The sequence below is a fragment of the Emydura macquarii genome, unplaced genomic scaffold, assembly GCF_026122565.2.
Source record: "Emydura macquarii macquarii isolate MOO-44397 ecotype Brisbane River unplaced genomic scaffold, CSIRO-AGI_Emac_v2 contig_3345, whole genome shotgun sequence".
In the NCBI taxonomy this organism is placed as follows: Eukaryota; Metazoa; Chordata; order Testudines; family Chelidae; genus Emydura; species Emydura macquarii.
Genome location: NW_027133482.1, coordinates 3,485,166 through 3,507,809, shown reverse-complemented (window position 1 = coordinate 3,507,809; position 22,644 = coordinate 3,485,166). Strand labels below are relative to the sequence as shown.

At 41.9% G+C, this 22,644-nt stretch overlaps 1 protein-coding gene across 3 annotated transcripts in view; it reads left to right on the top strand.

Annotated features, from left to right (window-relative positions):
* Positions 1-22,433, top strand: part of ALMS1 (ALMS1 centrosome and basal body associated protein) — a 95,451-nt gene extending 73,018 nt beyond the window's left edge. The window contains exons 12-19 of one of the 3 annotated variants that reach the window (XM_067533585.1): positions 1,563-1,680; positions 3,188-3,436; positions 4,597-4,838; positions 6,086-6,266; positions 6,518-6,581; positions 10,403-10,489; positions 12,198-12,297; positions 21,921-22,433. In XM_067533585.1, the coding sequence (XP_067389686.1) occupies positions 1,563-1,680; positions 3,188-3,436; positions 4,597-4,838; positions 6,086-6,266; positions 6,518-6,581; positions 10,403-10,489; positions 12,198-12,297; positions 21,921-21,965 (1,086 nt within the window). In that variant the 3' untranslated portion in view covers positions 21,966-22,433. Of the gene's footprint in view, positions 1-1,562; positions 1,681-3,187; positions 3,437-4,593; positions 4,839-6,085; positions 6,267-6,517; positions 6,582-10,402; positions 10,490-12,197; positions 12,298-21,920 lie in introns of all 3 variants that reach the window. The other 2 variants (XM_067533584.1, XM_067533586.1) reach the window with 2 other exon arrangements.
* The last annotated feature ends 211 nt before the right edge of the window (positions 22,434-22,644 follow it).

The following is a 22,644-nucleotide window of genomic DNA, read 5'->3' as shown; positions in this document are numbered from 1 at the left end:
TTCAGTGCCAATTTTATGCTCAACAGTATACAAACTCTGGACCCTTCCTCAAGGTGGCTGCCATCTAATGTAATTTATTTAGTTTCTAAGGCACCCCTCAAAGCTGTATCTGGCACAAACCACAAAACCAAGGTTTGCACTGAATTTGGTCTGAATGGAAATAGGCATATATATATTCACTGTTGAATGGCTGCATATATCTACTCCTTCTTGAATGCTTGTTTGGGTAGGAGGGAAATCATGTTCTGTTTTTCCAGAATGTATATCTCTATTTTGATTCTGTTCTCTGATATGCAGGTCTGTATCTGCCACATCTGTCTTGTAAAATCTGCTAGATCAGTAATTGATTTTACAAGATGCAAAGTGATGCATTTCTGTATGTCTGAGATAAAAACCAGGCCTTCTAAATGTGACATTTGAAATTATGCATTGTGTCGATTTGGTGACAATGAAGGTACAATAGTTCTAGAGCAATAAAAAATAGCTCCTGTCATTCCCATCGTGTCTGATTTTGTAAGCAAGTAGTTTTTAAGTGAGGTGAAACTTGGGGGTACGCAAGACAAATCAGATTTCTGAAAGGGGTAAGTAGTCTTCAAAGGTTGAGGGCCACTGCTATAGAGCATTAGTCTCCCCTTTCACAAGCACAGATGTTCTCCCTTGAAGTTGCACAATGCCTCTTCTCTCAGGTTATTCTTCCGACTTTGTGAACAAGGGGCTCAGCTAAACATTCAGTCCGTGGTGTAATTGCATATGATGAGACTACTGAGCCATACTAAGCATGCTGCATGCTTAACTCTCATTATTGACAGAATTTAAATGCTTTGGTTACCTGCAACCTTTTGGCTTGTGCCCACAAAAGAATTGTTAATAAGTGCTCCTATGGTGATGGGATCTGTATAAGAACCTGGGTAGATAGACCACGTTTCCCTATGGACAACCAAATACCCTTATGTTCAGTGCCACAATATTTTGAGTGCCCAAGAATGTGATACGTGCCTAGTGTGGGAAGCTGATCCCTTTCATGATCTGACCTCATGATAGCACCTATCTAGAGAAGTGTTTAAACACTATTCTTGCTAGAAAGTTATTAACATAGGGTCAGCTAAAGCATGAAGGTAAAGCTTTAAAAAACATCGTTTCTAAAACAGTTTTTATTTTAAGATGGTAAATATTTATAATATAAATTTTTGAATGGATGTGCATTAGGATCTCATGGCTGATTGGGTTAGTTACTGGTGGTAGAGCTGTTAAGCACTGCCATTTTCTCATTTTCTGAAAAATTGGCAGTGAAGCTCCTAGTCATTCAGATTGGATGCCAGCAATGTACGTCCATTCTTCTAAACGAAAGAAAGTCAAGGCTGGCTGAATTGTGTAGAATGTTATGGAAAGATGTTGGTAGGCCTGTGCTCGATTGTTAATTGAATGATTTTAAGGGTCAAAATGCAGTAGATAAAGAACTGAGCTTGTGAATATTGTTCCCTTGCAACTTGTCCCCTCAACCCTGCCCCCATGCTGACTTGAGTTGAATACAGATCCCCAAGAACCTGTTATGTTTTTTCTAGGTGGCAGACTCTGTTATTTCATCAGATTCTGTTCCTACAATCAACAGTTCCTGGGGACCAAGCTGTGCCCTGAGTAACAAGCGACACACACGGATGTTAAACAAGGGCATCCAAGCAGGTGAGTTTCTTAGGTCCAAACTTTGCCTCTGCTTATTCACTTCTGGCTTTCATCTCTTCAGAACCATTGTGGAGGGCTGCTTCACAGTCTAATGCATGTCTCTGCTGACAGGTACGTACACTAGGCATTCATTGCCCACACATTGTACCGCTTAGATCCTTTCACAATAAAGTATTGTGTTAAGACATTTGCTGGCTCCCTCAGAGCTACTGGCCACTGTCTTTGCCCATCCGGGAGTTCAACTAACCCAGACCTCTAATCCAACTCAGTGTCAAAGAAGTGACTTAGCTCTAGCTTCCATATTATTTTTCTCTTGCAAGAGTTATCAAGTTCCTGAGGTCCTTTGTCAATATGCAAGTCACCAAATGCCATTCTAAGCGCTCACTATTTTATCAATCTAGTCAGCATGTCCAGAGCACCCTTTATTCCTGTTGACAGTATTCTCCCTTTGCACATCTCTTGTCCTCTGCTTAAGATATGATTTATCCATTGACTGGTATAATTTCTGTGTTCGGGGTTTTTTTTTTTTTTTTTCTTCCAGTGGCAGATTTCAATTACACCATTCCCTGAAAGCAGCCTTACAGAATCCTACTTTAAGGGATGAGTGAATGTTTTTGATGGGCAAACAAAATACCTGTTTTTCATTGTCATCATTTTGTTTACAGAGGTGTGAGTAAACTCTGTGTCTGGGCTCATAAATGTTCATAACATTCTTCCAAGGTTGCTTTATCGTTTAAGTCTTGGTTAACACCTTCAGTTTTACACATTTTTAGTTCTCCCTTGCATCCCAACTATTTAAAAATCTTTTGCAAATAAAATTTAACGTAAGTGGAAAGTGCTGGACCTACCACCCTGACCGAAGGATTCTGTTTATCCAGTAAAACATACATTACCGGCATAAGCAGCCCAAGTATACACTGACTTACTTTTGTGCTTCAACCCAGATACAGGAATCTTCCTGTAGCAGAGAGATGGTAGTTCACTTACTCGGCCCATTCACTGTTTCAGTAAAGGTCAAATTGCCAACAAGGGAACCAGTTATTTCCAATTGTATTAATGGCATTGTGGGGGAGACACCTTTTGCCCTGGGAGCCAGACTGATGCCACACAACTAACTTCACATGGATCATCATATAGTGACCCTTGGTCACTGAACTTGAGCTGGATTTATAGTGGTAACTTAAAAAGTGTCAGTCTATCTTTGCCAATCCTCAGAGTCATCCAGCCCCCATATTTAATATTACAATAAAATGGCAAAAAACTCTGACAAAACCTGCATGACTACCACCTTCTGAATCCCTAACACCACATTCTGCAGCTTATAAATGTTCCTCAGCAGTCTTCCACCAGTGTTCTGGTCTAGTTCAACCCTGCTTAGCTTGTGAGATTGGAGTACATGGGGATATGGCTAATTTGAAGGACCAGGGAGGGCTTCCCAACATCTTAGCGTGTTGAGTCACTGCTGCCCCAGAGTAGTATGTTCCTTTTTCTTTCTTTTGAACTACAGGAGACTTCGAGATTGTGAACAGTGCAACCAAGAAAAATACTCGAGATGTTGGTATGACTTTCCCCACCCCAAGACCTAGCCAAGTGACGCCACAGAAACCCTCAAGTTGTGCTGATGATGTTTTTGGGCAGTTGGATGGTGTGTTTTCAGATTTTCGAAACCCAGGAGGCAAGGGAAAACAGAAGGGACAGCCAGGCAGTTTTCTCATGGACAAAAAGACAAGAAGGAACAGGCCGCAAATACCACAAGGTCAGCCCCAAATATTGCATCTTTGTGAATGGGAAAGTGCTCACATTTCACATCAGCCAGCATATATTAAAGGTACTCAATGTGTATATAATCATGAGATCCCTACCTGGTCCTGTGAGAACAGTCTCTAACTGTGGCACAACTGTATTTTTTTAAAAAGGCAATGGAATCACTTACTTTTATCAAGTATTTATAGTCTATTATTTTTAGTGCTCATACTCTAAATTTCAGACATGACATAACAAGTGATGGTGACAAACATGAGGGAATATAGCAAGCAAGCAAGGACAGATCAAGTACGCTCTCACATGGATACTTTGTTTAGGCATGTGAACATCTTGGCATTTCTGTTAAGTTACATGTATTAAAACGGTAAAGATATGAAATACTGAATATTATTGATTCACTTGTTGAGGGCTTCATGGAAAAAGTGAGTTTTCAGGTAAGGAGAACGTCATGTTGGAAGGAAGTGTTCTTGTTTCCCTTTTCAGGGATTGTATCTTGGGGAGGGAATTCCCTCCAACACTCAGCTGTGTAGCTGTTGAAATGTTCTAAAATACATTATTTTCCATCCCCGGTGCAATTTTTCATCACCTTTTGGTTAGGAACAGATAACCCTAGTCTTGTATCTGCTTCACTTGAAAACTTCTAGAGGGTATCTTCTAGTTGTATTTAAATTCCAGAACGCTGTAAAATCAGGATGGCCTCGCACTTGCTTGTACATCATGGTTTTGGAAGATGCAAAGCATGTGCTCCTCAGAAAGATTGGTAAAAAGCCATAGGACTCTTTGGGATCACAGGTGCTTTAGAACTGTGAAATTATTAGTAAAAGATTGAATAAATAAAGAGAGATTTGTTAGTTGAGCCATTTCAAAGAGTACTTTATCTATGTTGGTTAATAGAGACTCAAGGATTTGCTCTAGTGTTTGGCAAATGCAGTCATTTGAAACAGCCCTGGTGTTTACACAAATAGTCCCATTGAAGTTGGTGGGAATACTGATATGAGCAATGACTGCAGGATCAGGCCTCTGATTGTGTTTAGTGAGATTGTATATGCAGAGAGGCTCAAAGGGAGATAGAAAATGAGAAATTATATATTCTTTAAAATAAATGATTCTCTAATTTTGCCTTTTTGGCTCTAAAAATATTTTCATTAGCAGTTTCCTGGTTTGTTCCTGCTGAGGATTTAAAATCCGACTCTAGGAAGGAGAACAAATCTAGCTCCTTTTCTGGTCCTGGTCCATCCTGGTTTGAGCCACTGACTAGCACAAAGCCGTGGAGAGAGCCACTCCGAGAGAGGAACTTGCAAGAGCAGCAAGGCAGCATCAAGTTTCAACCACTAGTCCCAGTAAGAGATGTTGAGAACAAGCCCCCAAGACCATTTGTGAAAATGACGCTGCAGGTAAGAACACTCCATTGTAGAGGTTCTTGTTTTATTGTGAGTTTTGAGGGGGAAGGGGGAGAACATGGAGAAGTTGAAGCCACGTTTAGGTGCTCATAGTAACAAAACTTGTGGGCCTGATTTTCACCATTTTGCTTCCACTGCTGTAGGCAGTCAACAAGTACAACACTGTTGCTGTTTTTTAAAAAGGATTGGATAATTTTATACTGTTTATAACACCTATGGCTATACAAGCTAAGATAATCAGATCTCATATTTCAGGGTTTAAGTCAGCTGCTTACAGGGCTTGGGAAGGAAAGTAGCAACTTACATTTTTTTAATTTCTCCCCTCCTGCAGTGTTCATGGGATGCCAAATAATAAAGATTAAAGAGTGTGATGCGTTTTAAACAGAGAATGCAATAAAAACATAGGAAACTAACCTGTGAAATGGAAACCACACAGCAAATTATATAGACACTGAAGACCAGGTGTGATTGTACTAAGCAGGTGTGAAAAACACAGTTTTATGGTGGTGGTCAAAAGTGAGGAGGGGTGGACAGAAGTTCATGTCAAGGGGCAATGAGTTTTCACACCTGTAGGGCCCTCTTCAGCAAGAGCATAATCACCTGCTGCCTTGAGATACAGAAGTAGAGCAGAGAAAAGGCAGGTGGTGTCAGCACAAATATGCATCAGGAAGAAGTTCAAGGAAGGGGTCTCAGATGCAGCCAACACGTAGTACTCATTGGCTTTGTATTTTGAAAACTTCTCATTACCACTAAACCTTGGGGTTAAAATGGATGTGGAATGCTGAGACCCCATTTTAAAGCTTTTCTTGGGAGCCAACATAATGTGGATACTAATGAAATATATACTATTTAAAAAGATAGTTATAATAGACTTTAGTTTTATTTTGAGGGAGGGGTCTAATTCTGTGGTTACCAGTAACTTGTCCTGGATGCGTGGCTGCCTAACCTTTAACCTGCTTGTTTAAACTGAAGTTTACATCTTTTTTGCAAATTATTTTAGCTACTCTTTTCCCCAGCCAGTTAGCTTTCATGTTGTTTAACACCAAAGTACTTGTTAACAAGATCCCCAGAGAATTACTCAGCATTATGGATGCGATATTCTGTGTCGTGTAAGGATAACTCTTTGAAAGGCATGTTTTCCACAGTTCATTAATGGGGTTAAATATTTTGATTGTCCCCTTCCAGCTTGGAGGAACGTTCTGAAGCTACTTTATACTCTGGGTTTTTTTTCTCCTTCTTAGGAGGCTCTTGTGTTGCGCCGCCCTGATTTCATCTCCCGCTCTGGGGAGCGTGTGAAACGCCTGAAGCTCATCATGGAAGAAAGGAAGATACAGAGTGTGTTGCAGAGCGAGCGAGAGGAGCTGTTCAATCCCCCTGAGAAGAAGGGTTATAAGAATGCTAATTACCTGTTCTCTAACAGAGGTGCCTTAGGTTTATTCCTTTTCGTGCTCTAAAGGAAATACTGAATTTACTCATTTTGCCTACAGAGCATTCTGTGTGTACATATTTCTAGTGAGATTCTTTAACATTAATATTCATTTTATATAAATTAATTTTATACATGCATAATGAGATTATTATATTAGGACAGTTCTTTGATCTAAACAAACTTGTACACTGTTTTTGTAAGCTATAGAGTTTTATTATGCTCAAAACTTCTCCTTTCCATTTAGACTACCTGATTAAACAGAAGAGAAGGACAATTCCAAAGAGTGAAATGGTTCAGAGATCTAAACGGTAAGGCTCAGAAAAACCTTTTTCACATAGACTGTAAATCAGGTCACCTGAATGGTGTGGTGAGGATAGATACATCACTCTTGCATGAGAAGGCTTTGGGCATTTGGAATACCTCAGGTGGTTTTAGTACAAAATGTAGGGTTTTCTCTCAGAAGGGAAGTGTGATTTATTATTAATAGACATGGTTTTTTTTTTAATTTTAGGAAAATCATTTATTTTAGCTAGATCTGAACATTTCACTGCAACCCAAACATTGAAGCATTTTGTATGTGTCCACTAGAACTGAAACAGACTAGAAACATAAGCCTAGCCATTGGACAAACTGAATGAAAAGCAAAAAGTAATCAAGCATCATAGATAGTGAAATGTAAATTAGAGATTTAAAACTTGTACAGGTGTGTGGAACGCAGCAGATGTCTAACAGCACATACCACTATGTGATAATTTGGAACAAGTATTTATATATAGGATATGAAATTGGATAAACATTGGGTGGAAATGCATAATACTCAAGTAATGAATTAAGAACACCAAAAATAAATGATGAAATAGGGACAATAAGTGAAAGATAGAAATGAAAAATGTGATATCTTTCAGTTGGATCTTGAAAAGGTAGAGGAGGAAAGAGGTGAGAAGAAGGGGAGGGGTATTACCTCTGCATGGTAGTTCGTAAAGTATTTAAAGTCTCTTGGCATGAAAAGTGCTATAGAAGCATAAGATATTAAAAGAATCAAAACAGCAGCCCAGGGATATTGGAGTCAAGAGGATTTAAGCATGTGGCTAATTACTTTGTTGAAGTGGGACTTTAGAGTGTAAGCACTACATATAGGGCAAATATATACCAGAAAGAGTAGGTAATAAACAAAATAAACTCTGATTTAATATAAAGGCCGGAAAAGACTGAGCAAGATGATAAATTGATTTCAGTGGTGTTTGGCATTTCAAAAACTGTTTTAAAGCCCATAAATTGAAAGTTCATAGTAACTTTGGAAGATGCCACTTGTCCTGGGAATGCAGCTGCAAAAATCTTAAAATATTCCATTACTTTGGGAAAACTTGTCACAGATCAATAGCACTCCTTGATCTGTGCCATTAACTGCAACATCTTCATGAACTCAGAGTTCATAAATATCTGAATACATAGCATGTCTGCTAAGTCATAGTTTCTCAACCTGTGGTACGTGTACCCCTAGGGGTACGTGAGACACAGGCAGGGGGTACTGTGGCGAAAAACGCAGTGAAGAGAGGCGGGCGGCAGCCACTGGCTTCTGGGGGAGGCGGGTGGCAGCCGCTGGCTTCCTGCCTGGTCCCACCTCCTAGCTGGGAGGTAAACGGCAGCTGCCTCAGTCCTGGGAAACTGGGCGGCAGCTGCCAGCTTCTTGGGAAGCCGGGCGGCAGCTGCCGGCTTGGGCAGTAGCCATTGGCTTTTTGAGAAAGGTGGGAGCCCAGCGGCAGCCTCCTGCACCCTGTGAGCTGGGCTCACAGCTGGGTGGCTGCCACCCGTGCCCTGGCTCTGAGCCGAGAGACAGCCTCCTGTGCCCTGACTTGAAGATGGGCAGCAGCTGCCTGCCGCCTGCCCACATCCCCGGGTCCCAGCCTGTGCGGAAGCTGCCTGTGTCCCAGCTCAGAGCAGGTGGCAGTCACCCACCTCCTGGGCTGGCAACCAGGCGTCAACCGCCTACTACTTGCCCGGGTGGCAGCTCCCCTCCCCGGCTCAAAGCCTGGTGCCCAGAAAGCCACGCGGAGAGCCCAGCGGTTTGCCCTGTCCTGGAGCTGGGCTCTACCCGCAGACTTACTTGTCAATTGACAACTCTGAGAGCCCCAGATTTTACCAGTATAAAAATCTTAAAAGGGGCCCACACAGTGTGATTTGCCCCAGGCCTGCACCCCCCTAGGGACGGCCAGGGGGAGCGCTACTATCCACTCTGGTGAGCCGCTAGTGCCTGCTCATACCTCACAAGTTCCCACTTGTGTGAGGAGAACACCACATGACCCTGCCATCAGGCCATAGTGATTGGCTGGTGTTGACCTTTGCTCCTATATGGAGGAAGGGGAGGAAGAAGGAGGGGAGAAAAAGCAGGGGGTTTTGTGATCTGCCACAGCCACACAGCATTGCAGAACTTAGAACTCTCCTGCTTTACAAGAAATACAGTCGTCCAGTGGTAAAGGGGAAAAAGATTGTATTTCTCAGAGTGGAAAATTGAGTGTTGAGGTACTTATTAAAATTTTCAGAAGTTAGGGGGGTATTTGCTATTTAAAAGTTGAGAAACACTGTGCTAAGTCTGATTCACCCAACCTTGATCCAGTTGTGGTAATTTTATAGCCATTTACTTGTTCATGCTGCACTCGTAACTTTTCTCTCGGATGAAGTTGGAAAATAATTTATCACTTTCACTGGCCTTTTAAAATCTGCCCATTTAATGAGAACAATTTTTTGGGTCATTCCCATGAGGAGAATATTCTATTTCTCCTTACACCTTGATAAACTAGTTAGAATTATAAAATCAGTTATGGAATGGGGTGCTGAATTTAACTACAGTCGTGTCTTCCCTACTTAAGTTAAACATCTCAATGAATGGTTGAGCCAATGGCCTAATACCTGAACAGCAGATTAACTAAAAAGTAATGAGGCACATCCAACCATGCTTAGCTGGAGGGAGTCCCAGCATGCCATGGAGCCTTGGAGAGTAAGTGGGATGGTAGTCTAAAGGAGTCCTGCTGGACTTTCCCACTCCCATCCAATAGGTTATTTATAGATCTTAAGAGGATTTAATGCCCTTTCCAGTGGAGAGCTTGCATGACTTAAGGTAGAGACTTCAAAAAGGAGCATGTGCTAATGCTTAATAGGGGATCATGGTGATAACTCTAACAGATATGCCTTGAACTGATTGTTTTGCTCAGAAAATCTCTCTCAGATGGAATACATGTTACTATAGATAAATACTAAATCTAAGCAGTGGATCTTAGTAGGTGAATGCTTCTGCACTTCCTGAAAATATGCCCAGACACATCAGTTTTGTCTCTTGGTGAATGTTTTATTGTGCATTGGGGAACTAACCACATTGGCCAGAGGTAAGGCAGTGTGGCTGGCAAGTGCTCTGCAAGCTCCTTATGCGGCTGAGCCATTGCACCTCAGCTCTGACCTGCAACACAGTCCTCTACAGTTCTGGACCTTTCCTCGGCCAGGACTGCTAGCTGTGTTGTTACAAGCCAGATTGTGTCATGCTTTTATGGAGTAGGATTTTCAAAAGTGCTCAGCATCGGCCTGGCTCTACTTCCACTAAAATCGTATGCAAGTCTTACCTTTGACTTCAGTGGAAGCAGGGTTTGACCAGCGCTAAAAGCTTTTGAAAATCCCACCTGTGATGATAGTTCCTTTCTGTCATAAGTTCTCAAAGTTCTCAAAGCACTTCACAGTCTTTAGTATCTTTAATGTATTTATCCTTACAACAGCCCTGTGAAGTAGGTTGGTGCTATTGTCCCCATTTTACAGATGAGGAACTGAGGCACAGAGAGGCTGAGTGACTTGCTCAAGATCATACAAGAAGTTTGTGTCGGAGTAGGGAATTGAACCCAGGTCTCCCAAGTACTAGGCTAACTCCCTAACTATTTCAAACCATCTTTCCTGTTGAAGTGGATGAAGCATCCACCCAGAGAATGAAATCACCAGTAGCCTTTTCACTTAGGAATTGATGCAGTTCTGAACCTGTGATGTCAGAGGTGAAAGATCAGTGTATTAATCCAAGAACAATCTAACTTCTTCAGTTTAAGGCTTAACAGAAATAAGAATCCAAATGTTATTCATTTTGTCTTCTCTATAGAGGTAATGCTGCCAGTGAAGTTTTTAAAAATGTTAAGCTTCTGGGAGCAGCCACAGACAGAATAGGAAAACAGGGACAAAAGAGAAGGTATGTCTGTGAGAAGGTAGTAGCAAAGAGCTCTATGTTAGCGGAACTGTTAACACTGTAGTGGCTGTGTTCTTACTGTTGTATTTTTTATAATGGAGTCCTTTCTTTAAGAGCCCTATTTTAATTCGTATCTGCCTACTCCCATAAGATTGTTCCAAATGGTATGTCTATTCTAGAGTTTAACTCAAGTTAACTGATTGCTAATTCAAACATGTTAGCTAACATGTTTGTATATGGTAGTCCGTACTCTCTACAAATGCTGTGGTTTATTCTAGTCTGAGTTTTAGGGTATTGCATGGGAATCAGGTTCAGCACTGGTCAAGTTCATTCTCACAGTTGGAGATTGTGGAAGGGTAATTTAAAGTAGGAAGAGTCTGCTTTATCTAGTACCCTCCCATTTCTTTTCCTGCTAACCTTCCCCACTTCCTTACCCTGTGGTGGGTTTTACACACCTGCTAAATGTCAAATTGGTGCAGGTTACACAACTTTGCCACTTGTACCTGTTTTCTGACCATCTTACCATCTTACGTCCGTGCTGCAATTAGCACAGAGACTTCCATGGAAGATGCACCTATTTATTCTCAGCTATCTTTATCCTATGTATCCCTCATCCTCAAAACAGAATCTATTGAAGCCCTGTCAAATGAGTACCAGTTGAAGGAATAAATGTGTTAAAAGAAAAACTGCTTCCAACTCCCTCTGTCAGTGTAGGACTGATTTGACGAAATCTATTGCATAAAAGAGCAAAATAATAAATCTCCTAAAAGAACATATTTTTGGGACAACACGGTGTCTGTAGAAAGTTTCTATTGTATTCACTCAATCTCAAATCTCTCTGAGAGAAAAGAAGTAAGGTACAGTTTGTCTTGTTTAAGTATTATAGAGGGCTAACAATTCAGAATATGGTAGGCTCTCCATTCTAATTAATTTTTTTTATTATTGGAGCCATGCTGTCCTACATGAAGTTGGCATTGTCATGAAATTGGCAGAGCTTTCCAGTTTTAAAGCAGACCCAAGACTTAGAGCTTTGGGGAGTGTGGGGTGAGCACTCTAGAAAGAGAGTACAGTGTCTGCTGCCTTCTGTGCCTGGCCAGTGTGTAGAAGGGAGACCAAGATCCTGACCACTGCTGAACTGGCAGTGGCAGTACTGGCCTTGCAGAGGTCCTATTCCTTATGCTTCCTGAGTTCAAGGCTTCCCTTTATTCCTGGCCCCTGCCTGGTAGAGGCTCAACAGGAGGGGGCAAAACCTGGCCTGATATCTTTGGATTTCAGAGATGGTTTTGCCAAATTTGACCCATTTCAAGTGCTTCTCACTACAAAAAAATCTAACATTTATGGATAAACTTGATATTTGGAACCCAACATGCCCATCCACTGTGGTACCACTCCCTGTTGGTGATCCTGAAAGTTGCACTTTTTGGAGCAATGCTGCCATATCATTGACATTACTCCCAGAAATACTTTTAGGGGATGATGCTTCAAAGAGTGTCATTGTGTGTTGTGGGAACTTCCAGTACCATGGCTAACTGTGTATTCCACGTTTGGTCTCCATGACACTAGCAACCCCAAAGATAATCTCTCTCTGCTACATTTAGCCGGAAGCCTTTAAGAGAACATGAAGGTAAAGAGCTTGGATGAAGGATGCTTTTTGCACTAACAAGTTCCTTTACTTTCAAGTAACTTTTTTTGTCTTTGTATTTACACTAAGAATTTATGAACAGTTGCCTGAGGTGCAGAAGAGGCGAGAGGAAGAGAAAAGAAAATCTGAATATACTTCATACCGGCTGAAAGCACAGCTTTACAAAACGGTAGGTGTTCTATCTCACAAGCTGGCCTTCCGTGGGTCACCAAGGAAAAGGGAACTCAAGGCAAACAAGTTAGAGAACCTGAATATTCTAGTCTTACTTTGGGTCAAATTATTTTACTCTAGATGAAATCACTATAAAGTGAGAGCAGAATTGTTTGAAAAACTGTATTTTTCAGAGTAATTATCAATGATTCACTGTCAAACTGGCAGGTTTTATCTAGTATGGTCCTGCATGGGTCTGTCCGGGTCTAGTACTATTCAATATTTTCATTAATGTCTTTGATCATGGAAAGTAGGCTTATAAAATTTGCAGATGACACCAGGCTGGAAAGGGTTGCAAGTAATTTGGAGGACATGATTAGAAGTCAGAATGACCTTGACAAATTGGAGAATTAGGCTGAAATCAACCAGATAAAATCCAGTAAAGACAAGTGCAAAGTACTGCACTTAGAAAGGAAAAATCAAATGCCCAGCTACAAAATGAGGAATAATTGGCTAGGCAGTAGTACTGCAGAAAAGGATCTGGGGATTATAGTGGATCACAAATTGAGTACAAGTCAACATGTGATGCAGTTATGAAAAAGACTGGGGTATATTAACAGAAGCATTGTAAGTGTCCAATTCTGGACACCGCATTTTAGGAAAGATGTGGATAAATTGGAGAGAGTCCAGAGGAGAGTGTGATACAACCCGTGCCCAGGGTAGCCAACTGATAATGCCAAGGTCAGGGCAGGCTGCAAAAGGAGAGCAGATTCTCCCCACGCTGGTGGGTGACACTGAAACCCATCTTCCCGACCAGCCACGAACTGCTTCTGATTTCCACACACTGGATATCAAGAAGCCAGTCCACAAATGCCCGCAGCCCCCTTTACTGCATTCCAGTTCCTGGCTCCCAAATCAGGACTAGGTCCAGCAAAGAGACCAGTTACTTAAACTCTCTGCTTTTTGCTAAAAAGGTTCCCTCTGACCCCAAAGGGTCAGCCACAGCACCAGATCAATATAAGTTTGGATCTTACCTAAAATACCACGCTGTCAGCCAATCCTTTAGTGTATAAACTAAAGGTTTATTGTAAAAAGAAAGGAATAAACCACAAGAGAAATGTTAAAGGGTTAAGGTAAATCACAGATATACAAATGATTAAAAGTCCATATACTTCAGGTTTCTGGAAGAAATGTGGATTTGCAGGCTTGTGTAGTTCTCTCTGGTTCACATCCAGTACCTGGATGGGTCTAAGTCCTTCGGTTCAGTTGCAAGATGAATTGGTCCAGAGATAGGTGTATGTCTGCAGACTGGACAGGAACAAAGACAAAATGGTTTCTCTGGCTTGATCTTATAAACCCCCTCCACAGGCCATGTGGCCTGTGGGCAGTCACAAGACCCAAAATGGAGTCCATAGTCACATGGGCCAATCCTGGTGACTCCTCCGGTGTGCCTGGGGTCCATAGTCACATGGGACAGTCCTGATGCTTCATCAGGTAGGCTGCCTGCAATGGAGTCCAGAGTCACATAAGCAGGTTCTGGTGACTCAGTGGTGATGCTGGCTTCTCCCTCAGGGCCCCTTGCACCTGGGAATGCCTTAATGGGCCATTATGCAGGCCATTGTTCTGCAGCCTTCCTAGCTGGGGTGTTGCCCAGGCAGAACAATTTGAAATACAGATATCTCAAATACATCTAAAACTTCCATTTCAAATATTACACATGAACATAAGTATTATTATCTTACTTAGCACATTATAACCTTCCTAACAGTACCTGACATGGCATATCGCACATGGATTATTATGATTCTGCCGTACTGATGTCACACAATATACTAAATGCCCCCCCCACTCAAGCCAGCCCGCATGACAGAGAGCAACAAAAATTATAAAAGATTTAGAAAACCTGACATATGGGGAAGGATTTTAAAAAAATAAAGAGCATGTTTAGTCTAGAGAAGATTGTTTTCAGGTCCACTCTCAGTCTTCAAATATGTTAAGGACTTGTTATAAACAGGGTGGTGATCAGTTGTTCTTTATGTAATCAGCTTAGTTTACAGCAAGGAAGATTTAGTTCAGATATTAGGAAAAACTTTATAAGGATAGTTAAATACTGGAATAGGTTATCAAGGGTGGTTGTGGAATCCCTGTCATAAGAGGTTTTTAAGAACAGGTTAAACAAACATCTGTCAGGGATGATCTAGGTTTACTTGGTCCCACCTCAGTGTGAGAGGGGATGGATAAGATGACTTCTCAAGGTCCCTTCCCAGCCCTACATTTCTATGATTCTGTGATATTTATATATATTGTACAGTATGCCTCTCTGTGAATGTAGATTGCTGAACTGAATATATAACACTTCTAGGCTGCAGTGACCCAAATCAGCCACACTTCTATAGACCAACCTCTGCTCTGCTTTCTACTTCAATATGCACAGTCAATACATAGAAACCAAAAAGAAAATTGTTAAAAGGAGAGGAAAAAATGGTCCCAAATAAATGAATATGACTAGAAAGGCCTTGCACCGATCTCTGAAGACAGAACAGAGAGATTCTGGTGGGAGTACTGAAAGTGTTCCATGGATGACATCTTTGAATCTGGTGGTTTAGCTCTGGTGTATCCTATTTATATACCCAAGAGCTTTCAGAATTCATAGTTGGATTTGTAAAGCATGTTGACAAGTTTAACAAGGAATCACTGTCCTTGTTACAGCTTTGGCTGTAGGATTTGAGAGGACTTTGAAAAGATGATTTTTTTAATCCTCTGGAGACTGTGGACTGGATATTCTTAAGTGTTCATTTAGCTGGCAGGTTGGCCACTGTTAATGTACTAAAGATTAATATTCAGAACTCCTTACGCAGTTAAGTTGTGACCTAGAGACAGCTGTAGAAAAGACTCATCATGCAAAATTCCCTAGACACATCTGTGTTAATGCATCTCCCTTTTACGCTGTGCAGCAGTCTTACCATTCCAGTATTAGTGATCTTTCTCTTTACCAGAGATTGCCTGGTGGCTTTATGGAGTGGACCAATATGCTCTACAGAGTAGCCTGAGTTAGTTGTGGTACATGGTAACTACATTGTATTCAGTGGAGAGAGGGCTTTTTTTCTGGGTCATGGCATCTAGTGATATATAGGAAGGTGATTGCAATTATATATAATGCTCAGTGACATGATTTAAAAATATATTTATACCACAGAAGTGGTCCATACATTTAAAAGAGAATTTATCTTTGAGACTGGCAATTTCTCTTTTATGATGTCAGTGTTCTAGGCATCCATATATGTAGTTCTTGCATTGTGACTTAATACAAAATAGAAACTGCTGATTGCGACCTTCTTGTCCCTATTGATATCGCAACTCTGAAGTCCCAAACTTTCTTATCAAAACTGGATCAGTTTCTCACTTCCTTAATTTTTAGTCTCTCCTCGTATGTAAGCCATTCCATCCTCTTGGTATCTTTATTCTCTAGCTCTGAACCTTTTTGTGGAGGTTTCCCTGTAGGGGCAGCGCCGGGGACTCTCCCTCTGAGTCAATCTCAGAGGGAGGCCCCACCTCCCGGCGCCTACAGTTTTGTTGAGTCCGAATCAAGGGGGCCGCGTCCGGCCCTCAGTAGGGCGAGCCTCGGTTCAAGTCGCCCCTTTTTGGGGGAATAGTTTCTCGCCCTGCAGGCACGCTATCAGTCTAGGGTCTAGCCCACTGTCAGGGACAGGCCAGCAGCAGGAAATAGTCTCAAGCCCTCAGCCCGGGCGAGGAAGCAGTCTCTTGCCTAGCCCTCGGGAGGGCAGGTAAGCAAACCCAGGTAGGCTCGAGCCCTTGGTAGGGCGAGCAACAGTCGAAGGCCTCGCCCTTTGGCAGGGCAGGCAGACCAACACGCGCAGGCTTGAGCCCTGGGTAGGGTGAGCCGCAATCTAAGGCCTGGCCCTCGGGCAGTGCAGGGCAGAGGGACAGCAGTCTCTAGTCCTTAGCCGGGGAAGTCAGTAGTCTATGGCCTGCCAGTCTGGGAGGGCAGGCAGAAGCAGACACACACGCTTAAGCCCTTATCAGGGTGAGCAGCAGTCTGTGCCCGGCCCTTAGGTAGGGCAGGGCAGTGCAGTAAGGACAGGCTCTGGCGCTAGCCAACATCCACCCCAAGTCAGGGTGAGGAAAGGGGGGAGGGGAATGCAGGTCCACCCGTCTCCACTGTGTCCCAGCCCAGGGCCCTGGCAGTGACGGGGTGTCCCGTCACTGGGTCGGCGGAGCTCCAGCCGAAACGCACCGACTCACTGCAAGCCGCAGCTCAGCCGCACCACAGTCGGCTTCCTTGGGCTCATTCCTCCCGCCCTATGTCTAAAGTACCTGGGCTTCGTCACCTTCCGCTGGGTTCGAGGGCGTGCAGGAGTCCTGCGAATCCTTACCCATCAATCGGCGGCAGCTCCGGAAACTGCGCAGGGCCCTCTGCAGAGGGCAGTTCCTCCAAGTCCTCAGGCCCCTAGGCAGTGGGTAGCGCCGGCAGGTTCTCCGGGTGCCAAGCAGTGGGCAGCGCCGGCAGGTTCTCGGGGTCCCCAGCAGCAGGCAGCTCGGGCAGGCTTTCCTCCGAGTCCCAGGCAGCCGGCAGCTCCTCCGGATCAGCAGGGCCCCACGCCGTGGGTAGGTCTGGCAGTTTCCCCTCTGTGTGGGCCTCTGGTACAGCCTTAGGCTCAAGCCCCAAAGGAGAGGCGTCCTTCTCCCTTGGCCGCTGAGGCTTGACTGAGCTAGTCGGCCTGGGTTTTAAAGACCTGGCCCCGCCCACCTGCTTCCAATCAGATGGTGTCCTTCTGGGCTCAAACCCCCAGGGTGGGTTTGGCTCTTCCTTTTCGTCAATCTCACAGGGAGGCCACACCTCCTGGCTACACTTTTCCAGTCCACTATGCTTTTTGAGACGTGTCCAGTTCTGGTCACCGCAGTATTTAAAGTGTGGGTGCACCATGGATTTATATAGTGGTATTATGATATTTTCTTTCTTATTTTCTATCCCTTTCCTAATAGTTCCTAACATACTATTAGTGTTTTTAACCATTGCTGCGCGTTGACCAGAGGTTTTCAGAGAACTATCCACAGTAACTCTATGATCTCTTTCCTGAGTAGTAACAGGTAATTTAGAACCCAGTGTTGTATATGTGTAATTGGGATTATTTTTTTCAGCATGCATTACTTTTCATTTATCAACGTTGAATTTCATCTTGCATTTTGTTGCTCAGTCACCCAGTTTTGTGAGGTTCTCCTGTGACTCCTTACAGTCTGCTTTGGACTTAACTACCTTGAATAATTTTGTATCGTCTGCAAACTTTGCCACTTCATTGTTCACCCCCTTTTCCAGATCATTAATGAATATGTTGAACAGCACAGATCCCAGTACAGGTCTTTGGGGGAGCCTGCTGTTCACCTTTCTCTATTGTGAGAACTGACCATTTATTCCTACCCTTGTTTCCTATATTTCAACCATGAGAGGACTTTCCTCTTGTCCCATGGCTACTTAATTTCCATAAGAGATTTTGTTGAAGGACCTTGTCAAAGGCTTTCTAAAAATCCAAGTACATTATGTCGACTGCATCACCCTTTTCCATGTGCTTGTTGACTCCCTCAAAGAATTCTAATAGATTGATAAGGCATAACTTCCCTTTACAAAAGCCGTGTTTACTCTTCCCCAACAAACTGTGTTTATCTTTGAGTCTCATAATTATGTGTTTTACCATAGTTTCAACCAGTTTGCCTCATACTGTAATTGCCAGGATCGCTTCTGGAGCCTTTTTAAAAAATTGGCATTACACTAGCTGCCTTCCAGCCAGCCAGCTGGTACAGAGGCAGATTTCAGTAATAGGTTACATACTACAGTTAATAGTTCTGCAATTTCATATTTGAGTTCCTTATTTGAAATAAACTGTGGCTCTAAGTGTATGGTCCTCAGTTTATATTTTTCATTATTTCTTATTTTTTGTGTTATAGTAGTGTCTAGAAGTTCCAGCTTTGATCAGAGTCCCATTGTGCCAGTTGCTGTACAAACATGTAGCAAGAGACAGTTCCTGCCAGGGAAAAGCTCAGTCTAAATAGATTAGGGAAACAGAGGCCCAGAGAGGGGAAGTGACTTGCCCAGGGTCGCACAGCAGGTCAGTGACAGAGCCAGGAATTAGAACCCATGTCTTCTGAGTCTCAGCCTACATTGCCCTTGACCACACTGCCTTCTCTCGTTAGGTCGGTTTGCCCTTGTCTTTTTCATTTTAACCTCCTATGCCTCTGGTCCTGTTCTCGCCACCCTCTGTCTAGATAGCTTATGTTGTGAAAATAAAGGGCATGTATGGCCTAAGCTTATAACACAGTGATCAAGGTATAATATGGCCTTGAAAATGTGAGTTGCTTGCTACAGTTTCCCCAGTGGAGCAGACTTGTGGTTGAGAAGTGTATTGTTTTACAGAAATGATTAAATTAATTTGTGTTGCTAATGTAGTAAGGTTTTTCTCCTGTAACCTTTTGAGGGGTGCCCTTTCTAGGATTGCTTTCATTTGCCCTTTCTGAAGCCCCATCTTGAGGTGACTCCCTACAGCTGAATGGTCCCTCTCACTCTGGAGCCCAGCAATACTATTCTCTGGGGTGTTGTTGTCAAGCAATATGATTTGCTTGCTGCCTCTGCAAGATACTAAGTTCCTATTGGTCCAGGCTGCTTATTTTACTGCTTTCTTATAGGAGATTTAAATTGGCCATGAATTTTAAATACATGTACCTACATGCTAAGTGTGTGAGCATGTACACATATCCTTTGCTGAAGTGTTACTTGCAGGCATATTGCGTTGCAGGCATATTACATATAACTACATATCACTGTAAACATGCCTTTCTGATGTATTTTTAAAGCAAAATAAATACCTGTTTATAAAAGCACATTTCACTGTACTAAACCAAAGCTTCAAGTTTGTGAGCCCCTTGACAGTTACGGAAGGCAGGCACATAGACATCTTATGTGAAGCAGACACCATAAATTCTGGACCTGACTGGTAAATTCAGAGCAGTGCAGATTTACACCCTTTAGAAGTTAATTACAGCTTGGTCATGGGCTGCAATTGCCTATCTGTTTAGGGAAATATAGATTGGGGCATGTAGATATTAACTGCTCTGTTAATTACTCTGATGACTTTCCCCTATTAACAAGTATGGAAAAAGACACATGTAAGAAGTTTGCTAATCTATTATAGATGGGGCTACCAACCCCATCTGTAATATTAATGGTGCCTGACACTTCCTCTTACGAGACTGTCTTTTCAATTGCTTATAATTTTGCCAGACTTGAACTATTTGAGCTGAAATTTTCCTTGCTGGGTGTCTGCCTCAGGCTGTTTTTTTTTTTTTTTTTTAAGTTTCAGCAAAAATGGCTCAGCCATTTCCGAGGATGAGGCTAAGGAAAAACACATTGTTTGGCCCATTTTAAAACATTCCCATGACCTTTTCTTTGAAGAGCTCTAGTGCTCCCATGCTTTGTGTCAGATGTGTGCTTTTTGCTGTTGCTGTGAAAATCTGCCACTATTATAAGCCAAATTATAAACCTTTGAAAAGTTGCAGTTTTGCACATGCTCAGTAGAAAATACTTGGATTGTAGCATTTAAATTCCCTGTAGATTTTGACCACTCCGGGCATTCTCCAGCTTGTGGCTGAGCAGGAGTTTTTCCACAGGACCCCTATCTCATTTAGGGCACAGGATGGATGGTGCTCCATGGATGAATCAAAGTTGGGTAGCATAGGGAAAAAATCCAATAAGTGTTGGACAAATTAATTTGATTACATAGTTTCCCTTTTAAAGATGTGGGTGTCCATGCATGCAGTAAAAATCAAATACAATGAGCCAGTTTCTGAGATTAGATATCACTTTAATGGCAGGGGCCTGTGAGCAAGATATTGGCCACTAGGTGTCATTACACCAGCTGGAAAGGAGAATGTTGTTTCCCGAGATGTGTAATAAAAGTTTCAGGGCAGCCATTCCCACACTGCTTGCTGCTTTAGAGACTCTATTCTTTTTCATCTTATTTTCAACTTCCTTGATTTTTCCCACCAGTGACTTTTGAACAGTTTTTAATTATTAAGGGAGTGGTGATTAAAGTTCTTACTTTCCATCTCTGGGACCAGAGTTCAGTCTGGGGCAACTTTTTGAGTCCTGGGTAGTCTGAGACCATCTGATAGACAGACTTTTAACTCTGCCCACTTTCTACAAAACTGCCAGTTAGAAAGCAGCAAGGCATAACTACTGGCACCCAGGCCATGTACTGTGCTGCTGCACATAGCAAATGCAATTTATTCCAATCAGGGCAGTTCTTCAGTAGTTGTATGATTTTGGGATCGCAGGATAGAATAGGGCAGCATGTGTGCAGTGTTCAGGGGCAGATTCCATACTGAGATGAATGATGATCGTTCTGTTGCTTACAAAGTCTTTCATTATGCATACTGTAATGATCTGGGTCATTGTGCACATCTGCCTCCTATATGTGGTGCAATATGTCAGATCTGCTAATGGGCATATTCAGTTTCCTCTATTAGTAGATCGTGTAGATAATACTGTAAATTTACACGGCACTTTACAAAGAAGAATCAGACTGCTCCATGTTTTGGAGATACTGCAACCTGCTGACTGAACCAGCACAGAGCTGTGGTGCTTTTGTACCTGAACTTTGTGAAGTGTGTTCACTGAATATCAGAGATCACAAACTGGGAGACACAAGGCCCACTGGATGCTTGAAGAGAAGAGACGTCATATTCAGAGAGTGGTGTGAGGGAGAGTGAGTGAGAGAGACTTGAACATTCAGAAATAGAAGTTTTTCCACTAAAATGTGGGGAAGAAATGCTGTGCACTTCTTGGGCAAAGGGTAACAGTTGTCTGAAACAGCCTCACAATATGAGACAGTCTGGTGCTGTATCAGAAAAGAATAACAATACAGCACAGATGTTATATAAAACCAAACCATCAGTGGAAAACCTGTTCGTACACAAAATTATTTGATATATTAACTATTCTGTAAGCCCTTGTCTACCTTATCATGACAATACAATTATAGAAATTGAAAAAGAGAGTTCTGTTCCCAAACCCACATTTGTAGCCAGCAGTCCTGGTGTCTCTGTGTATGTGCAGCCACAAAGCATTGCTAGGCAAGGGGAGTAAGGAAGTTTTTATTTTATTCAGTGATGCATAACTGAGGCTATAATCTGGCCTTCTGGAGGAGTGGATGCTTAATTTTCTTTGTTTATTGAAATGCGCTAAAAAGGGAATAACAGCTGTCACTTTCATCACACAATAAGTCCCTTATGTTAATCAAAACAAGTTTGTGAGTTCATAATTGAGATATCAACAGTTATTCAGAAAAAAAGATAGTTACACATTAACCCCCCATTTGCTTATGTAATAACAATAGACACTTGGTCCATCTCTGGTTCCCTGCTTGTGGAATTCCATCAGTGGGAAGTGTGTTAATATTCTTGTCTCTTTATACCTCTAAGTGGGAAAGCACAGTTGGTGTAATATATGCTAAGGGATTTATGAGTATTTATTTATTGGTGACACAGTGCTTTGAGCAGTTTAATGTTAGGTAGTAGCATTGTTTGAGAAATAATACTAATTTATCTGTCATTTGTCTTCATATTTCCCCACAGAAAATCACCAACCACATCTTAGGGAGAAAAGTACCTTGGAACTGATCGGAACTACAATCTTCTGTTTAAATAAGGTGTATTGTATGTAGTGAATTTTCAGCATCTTTCCTATGTACATTAATTTGTGATGTGAGAATAGAATACACAGTAAATATTCCAATATGCAGAGTATGTTTGGTGTAATTTAATAATGTCATTGTATGCTCTTAGCATGTTGACAGTTTGGATGTATTTATATTTAAGAATCAGTGATTTTATGTGGATGGCAGGTTTTTTTTAAAAAAAATTAAATAAATGACTGGTTTCATTAGTGTTATGTCCTTTCCAGATTAATTTAGTTTGGTAGTATTTATAAATATTTTCAATGATCTCATGTGGACAGCAAATTTTAAATATTTATTTTTAATAAATATTTTTAACAATGATTTTTTAATTTTTATTCCATAGCTCACTGTTTGTAATTATTTTGTACTGCTGAAAAAATAAAATAACTTCAGATTGATTTGCAGTAACTGTCACTTTACAGTAGTCATTTCTCTACAGTTTTGATATGTATGGCATCCACAAAAGTGAGTTTCACGTCTGCTTAATTAAGGTTTCTGTTTCGTAGGATAAGCCTGCAGACTAATTAATATCATCTTTAATGTGAGACAATTATAGCACACAATGAGGTAGATTAGATTTGTACCTCCCATTAGTAACGACTGTACAGTTGAACAATCCT